The sequence below is a fragment of the Hetaerina americana genome, unplaced genomic scaffold, assembly GCF_022747635.1.
Source record: "Hetaerina americana unplaced genomic scaffold, ioHetAmer1.1.p SCAF_8, whole genome shotgun sequence".
Classification (NCBI taxonomy): Eukaryota; Metazoa; Arthropoda; class Insecta; order Odonata; family Calopterygidae; genus Hetaerina; species Hetaerina americana.
This window is the reverse complement of record NW_027287427.1, coordinates 23,298,053-23,313,730: the sequence shown is the minus strand read 5'-3', so window position 1 is coordinate 23,313,730 and position 15,678 is coordinate 23,298,053. Positions and strand designations below refer to the sequence as shown.

The 15,678-nt window shown below is 42.9% G+C and overlaps 1 protein-coding gene across 1 annotated transcript in view; it reads right to left on the bottom strand.

The window, feature by feature from the left end:
* Window positions 1-15,678, bottom strand: part of LOC139697962 (paired box protein Pax-6-like) — a gene marked incomplete at its 3' end in the record, with an annotated part of 189,087 nt that overhangs the window by 35,361 nt on the left and 138,048 nt on the right. The window contains exon 4 of the mRNA XM_071596818.1: window positions 10,538-10,693. Within this exon, the coding sequence (XP_071452919.1) occupies window positions 10,538-10,693 (156 nt within the window). The remainder of the gene's footprint in view (window positions 1-10,537; window positions 10,694-15,678) is intronic.

The window sequence follows — 15,678 nt, the reverse complement described above, 5'->3', positions numbered from 1 at the left end:
CCCCTTCCTCCACCTCTCCCTCCGCACCCCACCACTCCTCCCCAAACTTCCCAATCGAAAGCAAACGGAAACGATCTTCGGAGGAGGTGGGCGGGGGCGAGGGGGTCGCGATGGGAGAGAGGGGTTCAGGAGAATGGAGTTTTTCGTGAGGTGGAGGGCGTAGAAGTTAGCGGTGGAAGATGGGGAAGAGCGGAAGGGGGCCCGGAAGGCCCTAATCTAATCGCCGGGCCCGTGTTTGCTGTCGCGTTACCGACGACAACGAGGGCAGGTGGGCGGAGTGGAAGGAGGCGCCTCTTCGGGGTGCACGGGGCCGATGGCTGGAGGGCCGCTTTCGAAGCGGGGCGAAGAGGGAAGGAGAGCAGGTAGAATGGAGGAAGAGCAAGGACAATCGGGAAGGGAAAAGGGTTTCCGATCCGGGGTTGCGCAAGAAAACTGAATATTGGACCCCTATTGAGGTCCAATACTTCGTTTTTCGTACCAATATTTACGAGTAGATAAGAAATCCAAGGAGACGATATCTCGTTAACCTTTTCTTGGTTAAAAATTCTTAAGTGACGGTTGGTATGAAATCTGGTACCGACAGGAAGAATTTAGACACTATTCGGCACCGTTATTCAGTACTAACCCATTTAACGTGAATATGAGTCTAAATCTTCACGCTTTATGTATCTTGGCTCGTGGCGTATTTTTCCAATACACAAGATAGTTTGCAATCATATCTCCATCGCTTGGTTAAATGACTCATGATAGTCACATCGATTTCGCCCGATTGCACAAAGCAAAATTTGAAAAACGAAAGCAAAATTTTCGCATTGGTAGTGAAAATGTACGCGCTTTAACAAGGTACGTGATACCATTCCTGGTCCATATTCGAAGTGATTGATTCCCAATGCTGGGGGGGTCCTAACAGTGATGGCTAGAATTAAAAGTTTTTTCGACGCCATTCTAGATTACACTCATTCTTTGGAGCCACAAAACGTGAGCCCAGTGGGTTTCTTTATTTTTCTCTTTCTTTATCAGGGATAAATCAAAGCAGGGATTTGCTCCGCAAAAATTTGCATGCAGCTCTCTTTGACAGTTGATCAACCGAGAGAAATATTTTATTTTCAAAAGTACTCAAAAATATCACTTGAACCATCCTTTAATTTATATATCTTACTTGGATATTTTTACGCAACATGTTTGTGTCCCTCGTGAAACATATTAAATTATAAATTCATAAGCGAAGATTAATACGTCGGTGTCATACATTGATGGATGATGAAAATTTTTAAGCGACAGTAGAAAATAAACGTCGTTGGGGGATTGCGATAATTTGTGACAAAGAGTATGAGTCTGACGAAGATAGACATATCATAAAATGAATTCGCAAGTCGAATTATCCAATGTATTGCTAATTTATTAAATAAATATTGAATGTAATCCGTTACGTATTGCGTCATAAGCCATTTGAATCCACTTCAAGAGAATAACTTCATCTAACCGAATAAAAATAATCCATCTGAATCAGCATGATACCCTAAAAAGGTTATCTCAAACGGTAATTGATTCGGTGGGGTCAAAGAAATTTGGTACAAAGTGACAATGGTTCACAGTATATATTGGATCGACGAAATCTCTATGATTGGTTTGCTCGGTTTATTTACTGCGGAATTGTTCTGACCCTACATTTTAGATAAGGATAGACCACTATCCACTCCACCAAGCATCTTCCGTCATTAATCTTAGCTCTCGAAAGCATAATAGTATGATATTTCCTAACCAATCACAATTTAAAAAAACTGCGGGCAATATCGTGACAGTAGTTACTTTAACGCAGTCATCAGTTAACGTTCACCGTAATTATGCAGAGATTTAATTCTGAATTCGTTTGTAAGATAGCAGAAAGAAATACTCATCCTCAAATTGGCATCCTGTCTCTCATTTACTTAAATCTTGCATCTGCCGAAGTTTTGATTTTGTTCCTGGGTAGCTGTGTGTGAAACACTAGGAATCACATCGAGTTCCCTCAATCCTCATACAGTATATCATTTCTGTCAGGAAATAGTTTTTATCCTAATAATAAAGCAATTAAAATACTAACATAAAAGAATAATTCTAAAAAAATAATAATATTGAATCATTTTGTCACTGCGAGGACTTTTAGGCAAATTATAAAATTCTTTTTCTCGAACTCCCTCACATTACGAATATTTGAGAAATCCAATCAAATAAAGGAAAAAATGAAAAATACCTACTTCGGCAGGAAAAAAGAAAAGAAATTGCAATTCTAGCTCTCAATAAAGAGGTGTAAAGGCCGAAGTTCTGGACAACGTCCTGTTGAATTAAGTGGACAGCGCTAACCGAAACACAGGAGTTTAATTGCAAGATATTCAAAGAAAATATAGGTAAAATTTACTGCCAAAAATCAAGTGAGTAATAAATTCAATTGATCAATCTGTTGATATCTAAGTCGGTTATGATGCTAGAAGGACAAATGAAATAAAATTAAGGCTGCAACTTTCAAAAGATGAAAATTCAAAAAAATGACCGTGAATATATCAAAACTAAGTTAATAAATCCTAAATGTTAGTACCTATAAGAGTGAGTAACAAGTCATGGTAATAAAAACGAAGAGGTATTTTTCCCTGGATTTTATTTTAAAAAGTATTTATTATAAATATATAATAAAATTCTCGATAATGATCCTAAGACAGCTTGAGGGCACAAAAAGTTATTCTGCATCTTTAAGCGGGCAACAATTAACTAAAAACGTATGCATTTCTTGTAAATTAATTCATACAAACTCAAATTCAAACATGCAAATGTATGAACGTCGCACATAATTGAATGCTTATCTCTGATGCATTGGAGTATGATAAACAACAATTGATGGGCAATTGTTTTATTGATTGCCGTTTCGGAAATTGATATGCACCAAGCAAATATTGCGCAATTTTAATACATGTCAGGAATGCGATGAATATACCACGGAATAAGTGATTTTTTTTATTTTTTAAACACGCTTCTGATTTCTCACATAATGATTTTTCATGGAGTTCTACTAGTTAGAATACAATTAAGCGATCCAAAAACTAAACGAATGCGGGATGACATTGGTTCGGAGTACAATAATGTTACGTTTACTTCCGCAGATACACGCTTTGGTAGTGAAGGCCGAGGAAATGGACGCGGATGCCATTTTTTCCATCCGTCTAGATCTGATGCATACACCAAATTCGTCTACTGGTTAACCCTAAACCTTAATTTTATTTAGTTTCCTAATCACTTCCTAGAAATTAATGAGGATAAATACACTCTTTTCGTCTAAGCAACGTCTTATGAAATTGGATGACTGCGCACAGATTAAAACCACTTAACGAATGAATGCCCACTGAAGCTTCAAAAACTAGTTCCTTTGAGTCCTAACGAGGCAATCGCAATGGCTTTGATTTTGAAGAAGATAATGGTAAACGCATTAAATATATAGATTTTTTACCAAAACAATCACGATTAAAGCGGAATACCTACATTCAATCTAGATCACATTGTGTATAATTAGCAGAGTAAATAAAATTGGATATTTGAATTTTAATGCAGAGATGCGGAAGCTAATGCAACCTGAACGAAGTATATGTAGTAGAATTCATGACGCATGAAGTAAGAATTACTAGGAAAAAAATGTTGAGAAAATATTTTGAAGAATACCTTAAAGGTTTTAAAGTTGCTTTTCTCATAAATATCTTGGCAAACTAATGTTGTTTTCAATGGATTTTCCCGGAGTGCAGAGTACCAGCGCTAGATAGCCGAGTGTTGCGCTGTAAAAATCTCACGCTACATCGTAAATGACGAGGCATAGACATAACGTACGGTGAAAGTGGGTTTAAGTATCGCACTAACATAGGAAAGTCCTACACTTGCAAGTACATTTGAAAATGATAAAGTGGATCGAAACTAGTCGGGAATAAATCTTTATTAAGTGTTAAATTGTAATAGTCTTCGTCTCTGTTATCATGGGAAAGTCAATTGAGAAGAGAGGGAAATCGGTGACAGTGCAATCGGAATGCGGGAAATCCGAACGTATTGCAGACTCCGTTACAGTTGCGAAATACCAACGCACCAAGTTCTAAGGTCAAGGCTTAAACATTTTTTTCGTAAGAGTGGGAGAACTGAGAAGACTTTACTGGATTAAGGAAGAATGGTGGTGGGGAATGGGAGGGAAGATGGGGGAAGGGAGGAGATAGGGTGCCGGAGGGAGGAGTGGGGAGGAGGAGAGCGAGATCCAATAAACGGCGACGCACCTCCGCCACCGCTCCCTTCGATACGTGAGAGCTGATTCGATTCCCTCCCTCCAGGCGGATTCCCACCCCCGACCTCCCCCTCCGCCGTTCCCTCCCCAACAGATCGCGGTTATTCCCGGCACAACCTCTTTCTCAAACAACCGAGTCTGCCGACAGACTGCCGACGGTCCTCCTCAGCCGGTGGGCGAGGAAAAGCGAGAGGGATGTACCCCCACTCCCCTCTCGACCCCCTTAACCGGGATCTCCACCCACCCCTCCCTGGAGAAACTGTCCCCTCGCTCCTTCCCCGCCGCTCTCCCGATAAAAACTCTCCTCCTCCGGAATAAACCAATACACCTCCCGCCATCTCCCCCCGGCCCCGGCTTCGCCGCACTGGGACGCCGCAGGAATATCCGTGGCAAGAAAACAAGACCCTCAACAAACAGCCTCCCTCCATCCGTGTCCACTCCCTTGGGACTCACTAGCTCTCCCTCCGGCGCCGCGAGACGGGGACCTCTCGCCCTCACTCCCACCCGAAGACGACCTTAAGCCGGACAGGGGGTTCTCCGAATTGGTGACAACAGGGCGCTACTCTTGGACCTAGAATTCATTGCCACTAGCTCTCAAAATTATACGGATTCCATTTTATACCCCAATCCCCGTCTCCAATCACCCCCATTTCCACCCTCTATCTCCCCCCCTCCCGAATTCTTCTCTTTATGGAACACCCCGTATTCGCATCACGGCATCGCCGAAAATAGCCGCTGGCGGAACCCCCGGGGCTGCGTCCTATTGAGCGGTCATTATATCCCGATCCGCACTCCCGCACAGAGATTACGTCGGATGATGATAATGGGATTAATTGGCCACTCGGTTGTGATACCACGTACCCTGGGAGTAAGATAACGTCGGGGTGCTCGGGAAAATTTGGCACGGGAAAAACACGATGATTGTCTTGTTAAGATGATATCCTTTTCTCATTAACCTCCCAATCTCCTTTTCCAATTTATATTGCCCAATATTGGCGAAAGTTTCTGAAATATTCGTTGACAGCGAGTGATCTGAGATCAAGTTTCATACTAGGTAGTAATAATTGGATATGTAACAAATTCATATGTAGAATGTGTCGCAACAAATACGACACTGCTCGGAAAGAATTTTTATTTCATCGAAAAAAGTCCAGCGTGTAATGTACTCCACTTATTCATTCATCCCTCTTAAATTTTTCAACAATCACAAAAAATTTCTCGTACCTCGCCCTACTCATGTATACTACTCGATGCATTTATAACTGATGTTTATTACAAAAATGTTTTAAATATGTCCTTAAAATGTTTTTAAAAATTCATATTGATTGTAGTAATATTGTTGAAAGCCGAAAAGGCCATTTTTTCACTACTCAATTTCTTCGACCTGAGTACGGCTATGCCCATGGCTGTCCTTTAAAATGGCATCTTAATATGCTTATTCTAGTAATACGTTTGATATAATCAGCACAACACTCAATACATTTGGTGGTTGATTTATCTAGGATTTCTTTATTATTCCATCATGTTTCCACCACGTTTAAGTGAGATCGTGTTATTTATTCATAACCCGTGCTTTCCATTTATATCTATTCGAGATCATAATTTCTCTCACACAGTCTTCGTTTCCTTAATTTCAGTATTTTTCAAAGTTATCGCTGAAACTTAAAGAGCTCACAATGCGGGGATTGCATTTCATTAAGTTTATTTAAGCAGTTTTTCAAGGTTATCACTATGACATTAGTACAGTGTGGTAATGGCAGTAAATTTCCGAATTCGATCTTGTAAAATTTAAAATAACATTTTGAATAACCACACTTTTAACTTACTATAAATACCCTCTCGTGTATAGATATTCTTGATTTTGTTTCATAGTAATTTTGAATTTCAAGATCCACCCATAAAAGAATATAAACTGTAGGATTAATTCGTATTGATGATTATACGGAAATTGTTGTGTTACCCATGACTTATGTATAACATAACCGATCACGTATATTGAGAGCAATCTATTTAGAAAACATTAAGTCGTGTTTGATTACCGATTGCATGGTCATTTTCCCAAAGGTAGAAAAAATATTCTGATCGGGTCTCACACTCACGAAGTGCCACCGGCAAGATTTATCCCGAACGCGTTAAAATATGTGTTCGAGAAACCGGCTCTAAGTTCGTAGAGCGAGCGACACGGAGCCGCGACCAGGGGTCACATGAGAGCCCAGGCAGACGCAAGCGAGGGATTCGAAACCGAAAAAATGAATGGATAGAGGACGACGAAAGGGTGAGGAGGGAGGAGGAGGCGATGGAGAGTACTCCGCTGAAGGTTCGAGGGATAAAAGGGTTCCTTTACTTCAAAGTGGTGCCCCCGCAATCGAATCTCCCCGGCAGAGCCGAAAATGAGAGAATGATGACACCGCAGGTCCGGAGTTAAATGAGCGAGTAAAAATTGAGTAGAGAGGGGAGAGTGGTGGGAGGATGGCGGGCAGGACGGGGGATGGAGAGAGCGAGAGAGGACGGGAGGGAGGGACCCGGGGGGTAAGGTGGGGAAGAAGGGGTGGGTGAAGCAAATGGAGAGACCAAATCATACCCTCGGGGGAACGTTTTGAAGGTGGCGGAGCGAAAAGGGTCCGGAGGAATATCCGCCGACCGGAACTGATCCAGCCACGGACACTCCATTCTTTCCTTCCGGCGAGATTAAGGAGGCGGTCGGGGAGAGAGGGGCGGGAAAGGGTTTCAGGCTCACCTCGCTCCATCTGCATCACCACCAGTATTCGAGAAGAGATTTTGTATTGACGGATGTGGTACCCTTCCCTCTCCTTGCGCTTTTTGGATTCCACTGATGTTTACGTAGCATGAAGTGATTTGTGAAATTTCGTTTCCAATTCATATATAAAGCCTTAATATTCCAACACAAGTTCGGCACAAAAATTTGCCATAGTTTCACCTGCACTATAATTATCACGAAGCATAGTCATCAACATATTTAGTATTTATATACATCTGGGCCAAATTAAATGAGACCATCAAGATTATCTCGCCACTTTATTCATTTTACATGTCCGCGTTCACTTGAGTAGTTGAATTCTTTGAAGGACGTCTCTTCACGTCACCCTGGCGAGAAGCATGACGTGAGCTATTGCATGCCCATATGTCTCGCACTTCAGACTGTCAAACATTGACGGTCATTACTGCACAACTTTAAAGCATCTAAATTTGCCACAAAAATAACACCGTAATGGATTAGCACATTGGTGATTCCCATAAGTTTCCCGGACAAACCCGATGCATGCCAATCCCTTCATTATTCGTGCAGACTTCTTACATTACCTGCCAATTACTTGGCCTCCCTCTACCATTTTTCCCGTCTGTGATTCTCTTAGTTATGACCTACAGTAAATGATCTTGACACAGAATGGACCCTAACACTTTTTTAAGCCACTTCTAATGTTTTCTCTCTTTGCCCTCACTTCGAAGTAATTTGTAACTCGAGGAACCCATTTCTTTTCCACATTCTTCTGAAGCACCACACTTTCATTGTTTATAATATTTTTGTCAGATACTGTTAGCGTTCATATTTCACAAACGTATTAGTAAGAGTTTACATTTTAACAAATCCAAGATCTCTCATAATAATGCAAATTTATAATATGCTGCATCTATCACCCTGAAGCTAGTTTTCCAGGAGTTGGCTATGGGTCGTTACAACCTACACAAAGTGCATGATTTTCCCTAAATCCAAGTTTTTTTTATATTTCATTAAGTTCTCGTCCATTAAAATTACTGCGGCATTATGTTCCCTGGTTTTTAAAACCATGACCGGCGGAATACGATTTCCACACCTTCGACGGGCAGACTGCGAAGTCTGCGTATTCGCATCACTAATTCGGACTGATGGGGCCGAGGAATTTTCCTCCCGAGCGTCGTGCGTAGGACGTCGTGAGAGACGGAATCCAGAGGGGGGGGCACGCATCAGGTGGGTTTCAATGGGAGAAGGAGTGTGTGCTCGCATTGACTCCCGGGGGGGGGGATGGTGAAATAAGCCGGCGTTGGATTTAGTCGCCTCCGCCACTGGAGCGGCCGTCGAAAATCCGTCCCTAATCAACGGTGGGCACGTGCGGGCGAAAGGTGAAAGGAGGAATGGCTGGGGGGAGAGGGGGCAACGAGGGGACTGGGATTGGGCGGTAAGTCGCTTTAGGGGCGCTCGCGGGCGGACTCTCTGCATGTTTGGGTGGGTGGGATACGGAGTACCTCTCCTGCCTCGATTCACTCTCCCCTCTTCCTGTTTAACGCGCGCGACGAGACAATGGGGCATCGATAAATAAGGAGTTCACGCGCAAGGTTGACATTTCACAGAGAATATAGTATTTCAGTGAGGATGAAGTTTTCAGTGCATTCATTATCAAGGTATCAGAACTTCCATTTCTCAACCGCCAATCAGCCGAATGCAAGCTGAATGCAAGTTAAATATAGCGCAGCCTTTATACATTCCGATCGATTCCGATTTTCGGACTATTGCATTAAAATAAAATTCTCTGACACATTTATATAAGAAACAGACGCAATAAATGAAATTGTTAGAGAAGGGTGAATAAATTTGGATCTATAATATCGAAAATGTGTGCTGTGTAATCCCGAAAAAGGACTCGTAATTCAAATAGCATTCGATTTAACTTTCGGCTTGGAATTTATGAAGTTAATCCGACGTCTTATCAATGTGCACCGATAGCGAGCGGATTTGTTGGGAATCAGTCGACCATTCCTGAACAGGAAGATAAAATCCTGCGGTACCGCTAAATTTGTTGGACTTACTTCACACCGTTTTTTTTTTGCTTTCCTTCATTCCATTCGTAAATGCCTACATTTGATATAAGATTCACCTATATAATTGGTTGAGAGAAGCCAATACTAGATAAAAACATTCTATTTTTCGTCACAAAACCCGCAAGAACCAATTTCGAAATCATTATACTTTGCACAAAATAATCTTTAACTTATCTTTTTATACTCTCCTACTTACCCATAAGCATCAACTTATCACTCAAGTCAATAGCCATGGCCTAATAGTTCTCTCATGTAGTTTACTCATCAGGTGAAGCAAGGTTTGTCAATGGACAGTAATGCGACAGCAGTCGGGGAATAAGCAGCTTACTAACCAAACGCATTCACCCCAGAAACACAACAATTGGGTAATTCATGAAAATTAATTTTCAGTATAGATGTCCTCAGCGGGGGACGAAAATATAAGAATTAAGACAATGCTAGTAATCATCGTAGACAATAAGATGAGAATAAATAAGCAAAATTAACTACCCCACATGCTAATTTGACACCTATACTCACAATTAAATGTGAAATAGTAGGTTGGAATACGATAAAATATGCATATTTTATATTTATGAAATGAAATATTGCTAATAAATGATTTTTGACGGAAGGACCGTCATAATAAGGTAAAAAACATAGACCAACACTCTATCATAAGATTAATAGCTTGGAACTGGGTGATAAAGTAATCACACACACCTCTTAGACCTAGACACAAGCTTCCTGGTAGCTTTGAACTGTACGGTTTAGATGTAGATGTAGCACTAAAACACTCACAAAGTATCGATGCTAGGTTTTTTCTATCTATGAAGAATCAAAAAGTAGATAATTTCTACTAGCATTTCTGATTGGTAACAAGGCCGGAATCTCCAAACTGGAACGGTGCCTTCTTCTATATCTTGTTATAATTTTAAAATGCCGTGAGCCCTTCTTCTGAAGATGCATTTAGGGTTTAAAATTATAGCCCAATCAGTTAATAGCTCCATGGGAAAGAATTTACATCATGGAATGAAAACTTTACTCAAAAGTCAACTGTGCTCTAAAATTCATGGGCAGAATGAATAGTACAACAACCTAAAGCTCTTTTATGATGTTGTATGTAAAGCATCCTCTTAAACATTTCACAAACATATGTACACCTCACGAATATATAAGAAGACGACATTCCGTCAACCCTAATGTAGGATAAAACCCTCCTGATGGACTCCAAACCACGGTCGTCTGCATCGAACGAGTTCGCGCCAAACGAGATGTGCGACCGCATCTGCTAAGGGACGCTGGGGCCTGGACCGGGGTTTCCGGCCCACTGGAGTGAAGCATGCGCGCAGGAGGCGGAGGGCGAAGCGCTAGAGGGGGGTGGTGTTCCTTCACGTGGGGTGGGGGCGAGGGTGCAGGGGCGGTGTTTTCTCTCTCCAGGGAGAGGCCGCTTACCCTTCTCCAGGGCCTCGATCTGCTCGTTGGTGAAGGAGGTGCGGTTCCGCTGCAGTTTCCTCTTGAGTCGAAGCCTCAGCTGCGAGTCTTCGTCCGCGGATGAGTTGTGCTCGGAGTTGCCGTCGGAGGTGTTGTCGTTGAGGAGACCGTCGCCGCCTGAAGAGAGAACAGGAAGGTTGCGGTTGCAGAGGAGGGTTGGATAGAAAAAGAGCGAATCTAAGATAAATCGTACGGGGAAGGAAGGAGGGGCGGGGGGCGGGGTGGGGGAGAGATGTATGGGGGACGGTGTTTGAATTAGCGAGGGGGAATTCAAGTGGGGGAGGTCACTAATTTATTTCATGGGACTAATTGCAAGGGGAGGAAAGGAGAAGAATGACAGAATGGTGGGCATTGATTGCCCAACTTTATTTTGTTCACTGAAATTGCAAGGCGCGCCCCAAATAATGTTTACCTCGGTTCACCCACGAAAATATATTATCATATTTGAATAAATCTATCTGACTATGTTCCAATGAATCCGAAGTGTGAAACGAGACCTCGTCATATCCGGAGTTGAATCAGAACACTGAAATGACTCAGCGATGTAATAAAACGCGTGATGTACGCCATCGCTAAGCCTAGGCATGAGGAGTAAATGCATTTCAAACGATTTCCCGAAATTCCATTCCAATATGCATCATATTTGGAAGTGGATTGGAAACAAAATTATTTTTTTATGTTAATAGTAATAAAAATAACCTTCTAACTTATATTTATAAAAACAATTCGCAGTTAACATTTTATAATTTCTCTGAGCCATGATTTTGACTAGCGGCCTCTGATTCAGTCATCCGTTAAAAGGTTTCATTTTTCACTTCGGTTTCAATTCACTTTTTACCCTACGCAGTCATTGTTGTCCTTCGTCTTCAATTCTCTTTTAGATACCTGCAATGCTACAATCAAAAGAGCAAGTCTTCACAGTTTACTCGTCTATTTCGCTTAAGAAATTTAATAATTCATCCCTTCAAGCAAGTTTGACTTAATATTATGATGAACGGAAAAAGATGGAACTCAAATCAAAGGGGTGGAACCTACTAAAGGGTTATCAGTAATGTCTAGTTTCTCGTTATATTGGTAAAAATTGGAATTTCGTGAACTGGCCCTCTCTTCGTATGAAACAAAGGACTATTCAGATATTCTCACGTTTAAGCTTGCGAAGCGTTGCACGAGTTGCAACATGTCTCTCTGACGGCGCTGACTCACGGATTTAATCTAGATCCAAGAAAATAAGGGTCGAAGTAAATGAATCCATAAGGTGCCATTTTATCCTCTTTGCTTGTTGTCACCTGAGACGAAGTTCAAGTCATGATTTCCATATTTAATTCAGTGAAAGAATACGCTTTAATGCGAGTGGTACAAATTATATACAGATTTAAAAATTAATTTACTCTAATAGTAACGAAAGTAGGTTAATGATATTTACCGAGCTCCTACAGTAAACGCCAAGCATGGAAGAATAACATTATCCGTATGATGACATATTCTCTTTTTAAATGACTGACTTCAGCAAAAATATAATTCAAATCCTAATGATATTGAAATAGCATCGGAATGACTCATCGTTAAATGTCCATAGACACACACACACAAACACACACACACACACACACACACACACACACACACACACATATATATATATATATATATATATATATATATATATATATATATATATATATATTATACACATATAAATACACACACACATATATATATACACATATATATGTACATATATATACATACACATATATATAACATTATCGTTATTATATATCATATTATCATGGCATATACTGATATAGCCGTTAAAAAACTAATGTCCGTTGAAAAGAACTGTCATCCGCTGGATGTTTTTTCTTCCATAACGTAAATTGCGAAACCGATGAACAACTTAACTGAGAATCGCTGCACTAGTTAGTGGCAGTTGTTACAGCTAATACTAATAACTTCCTGACGGCTGTAACAACAAGAAAGCGACACTAATCGTCAAGTCGAAAGAAAATAGCAGCACACTACATTAAGAGCATGAGATAGCATTGTATAGACGCTATTTCTTAATGACGCCGTTGGGTCCCTGTTGGACATATTTGATAAAACTGCTGACTATTGCTCGAAAATAATTAACTGGCTCGCCACAGAAGTTATCCGTTCCATTCGAACGCAACGCAAAGCGGACAACCGCCTCCGCTCTACTGGGTGGGAGGAGGCGATGATTTTCCTCCCCTCCCCGGGGGGCAAGATCGGGAGCTGATGAAATCGCGCCCATAAAGACATGAACCGCCCTCATGCGACCCCACTTCCCTTTCCATTTTCCCCGCCGGCGACGACACTGCCCGTAAAAACCACCTCGCCCCAACAACAACCCACGAGGAACCCCATACCCCGTGGGGCGAGGCAATTCCCCTCCGCCGATAACCTTTAAAGGGATCGCTTAGGACTAGGGAGGGGGGGGGAAGAGTCATTCTTATGTCGTGACACTGCAAGCGGACTCCTTCCTCGCCCCCTTCCAAAGGGCGATTGTTGTCATTGGCCCCATGGTCGGAGTGTGCCCCCCGAGCGAGGCTCACCCTGGGGGTCGGGAGTGGGGGAAGGGGTTTGCTTGGTAAGAGTGAACGAGAGCGTTTGTCGCCGAAAAGGAGGGAGAGCAAGAGTCAAGCCCGGTTTATACAAGGCGATCTTCTTTCCCGCACCCCTCCTGGGGTCCCTCGCCCCTTTTAGCTGGTCCCCCAGCCGGGACATCCTATCTTTACCACCCCTTCGCCTTGCAAACACATACGGGGACCCCCCCTCCTTCACTTTCGATCCTATCCCTAAACCCCCTCGGATGCGTAACGGGATTGCGATTGGAGAGTCATCAAGATAGTGAGTGTAAGCGCGGGAGAAGCATCCCGATTTTTTTCTCCTGTTTGGAATGAATAGCTATCTCTTTGGACCAAATAATTTCAATTAGTATTTCTACAACAGTTATTGGGGGTAGGCTGTTTATGGGATCGTTGATGCCACAAGGACTTCGTGAACTATTAGTGCAAGTTAGGGAACTTCGAGAAGAGAAAATTATTCTTAATCAAAGGCACAGGCCCTAAGGAAAAAAGACATAGCCAACCATTCTTAGAGAAATAAAGTGAAGGGTTCAGCACTCAATCAGTAAACCAATTTGGACACGGCCGTGAATAAGTCACCAACTCAAAGATTCAAGCTTGAGCCGATGGCGTGAAATATACGTGAAATAGGTGTAAAATATCATCCTTCTCACCATTCCGAATTCTTTTTTGAAACACTATCATTGTTATTCTGCCTAAAGCCATATAGACTAAAGCTAAAAAATATACGCAAGCGAATCTTGCTAAATGAGGCTCGTTATAAGGGCAAACCATTTGTAAACAGGACGCATCCAGTTAAATCATGTCAATGTTAGGGGGAACGCCCATCCAACAATTTTTATTAATATTTGCCCACCGCACCCGTGGGAGAAAATGAAATGTGTTCACCCTAAAATGATTCTCTGCGAAAACAAGCGACGTTTTAGATACGAGTTTCCGAGTCATCCTCCTTAATAACTTCCTCGTATTTCAAACATTTAGATCTAGAGAATTATTGTTGACAGAGTTCATAGGGAATAGATAATTTGCTTTGATTGAGAATGAAGACCACCTCAAGAAACTTTCAAAGCAAAAACGTAATAAATGGATATAGCGCAATAATACTGGTAGGACGTCCTCAGAAACGTACCAAAATGACTTATCAACAGAGGAAATTGTTTTGACTTTTATCTACGACTTTTATCGACAGCGGTGCATACAAGACCACACAGAGGAGGGTGTCACAGGGTGGTACCAATAATTTTTTATTATATTTTTATTAGCTGAGAAGCATAAATGCATTTTAGGGACAAAACAATTGCATTAGGCATCAAATGTATTATTTCTCTACGACTTGAAAACTGAAGACGTATTTCGTACCATCTGGATAATCACTTCAAAAAGACGCTCATTTCGGGCCGATTTCGGGAAATAATTCCGTGACTCAAAACTGAACACTTCAAAGTCAAGACATTGGTTATAATTCTGTGCCATATTTTCTCACATAAGCATTCGATTGTTGAAATTCTTCACCAAACAACCCCAGACCACTCCGTCTAATACATTCTGATGGAAAAATAATTTTTTCCTTCCGCAATGAGGCGAAGGGAATCCATCCATCGCTCCGGAGAGCGCCCTTCCTTCCGCTCCTTGACGGAACCAACTCGAGGATGACGAGCCGGTCGTGGTAACCCTGGATTCAGGGGGTCGCCGCGAACACCTCACATTCCCCCACCCCCCAAGTGGCACCTAACATGTCGCCTAGTGCGACCCCGACCCCACCTAGTCCAAGTCGGCCACTCCGTGGAGACGGCCCCTCCTCCCGCTTCCCATCCCATAACATAATCCCACTTGCACCCCTCCGCCCCGAGAATTTCTCCATCTGCCTCACTCCGCACCCCACGCCTGCCATTCTCCGGGCTAACCATGAGATTAGCCGTGGGGCAAACACAAAACCCCCCATTCCCATGTCCCCCTCCTCTCCCCCGCCCCCCAATCAGCACCAGCCCCCCCTCCCACACCATCCCCCCTCCCCAACTCTCTCTGCCTCCAGACTACGCATCAGTTAGCGTACGTGGAGGGCGATAGGGGGGAAGGGAGTGCCGGCAATGGGGATCTCTCTCAACCCCCGCCATCTCTTCCTCCCCCCTGGTGTGTACCGAGGAAGGGCAGGTCACTAACTCCCTTCCCCCCCTCCGGGTGCCCATCTAGACTATCCCTCCCCCTCCCTCCCCCATTGGTGTCCTCCCAATCATTCCAGCACACTGCACCCAATGTGATTCCGCACCCCTCATCCCGCCAGCCTCCCTCACTCCTCTTCCCTTATGACGCAACCGCGACAGACGGCGAGCCCTCGTGAGGGAGAGCGCGTGAGTGGGTGAGTGCGGGGGGTGGGAGGGGGCGTGGGTGGTTAGTCAGTTGAGGAGTTCCCCACGGGGGGGTGGGGGGTGGAGGAAGGCAGGGGTGTGAGGTGGCGAGGCAGTGTATTGTGCTGCTTACTCTCCCAGGGAGAAGCCC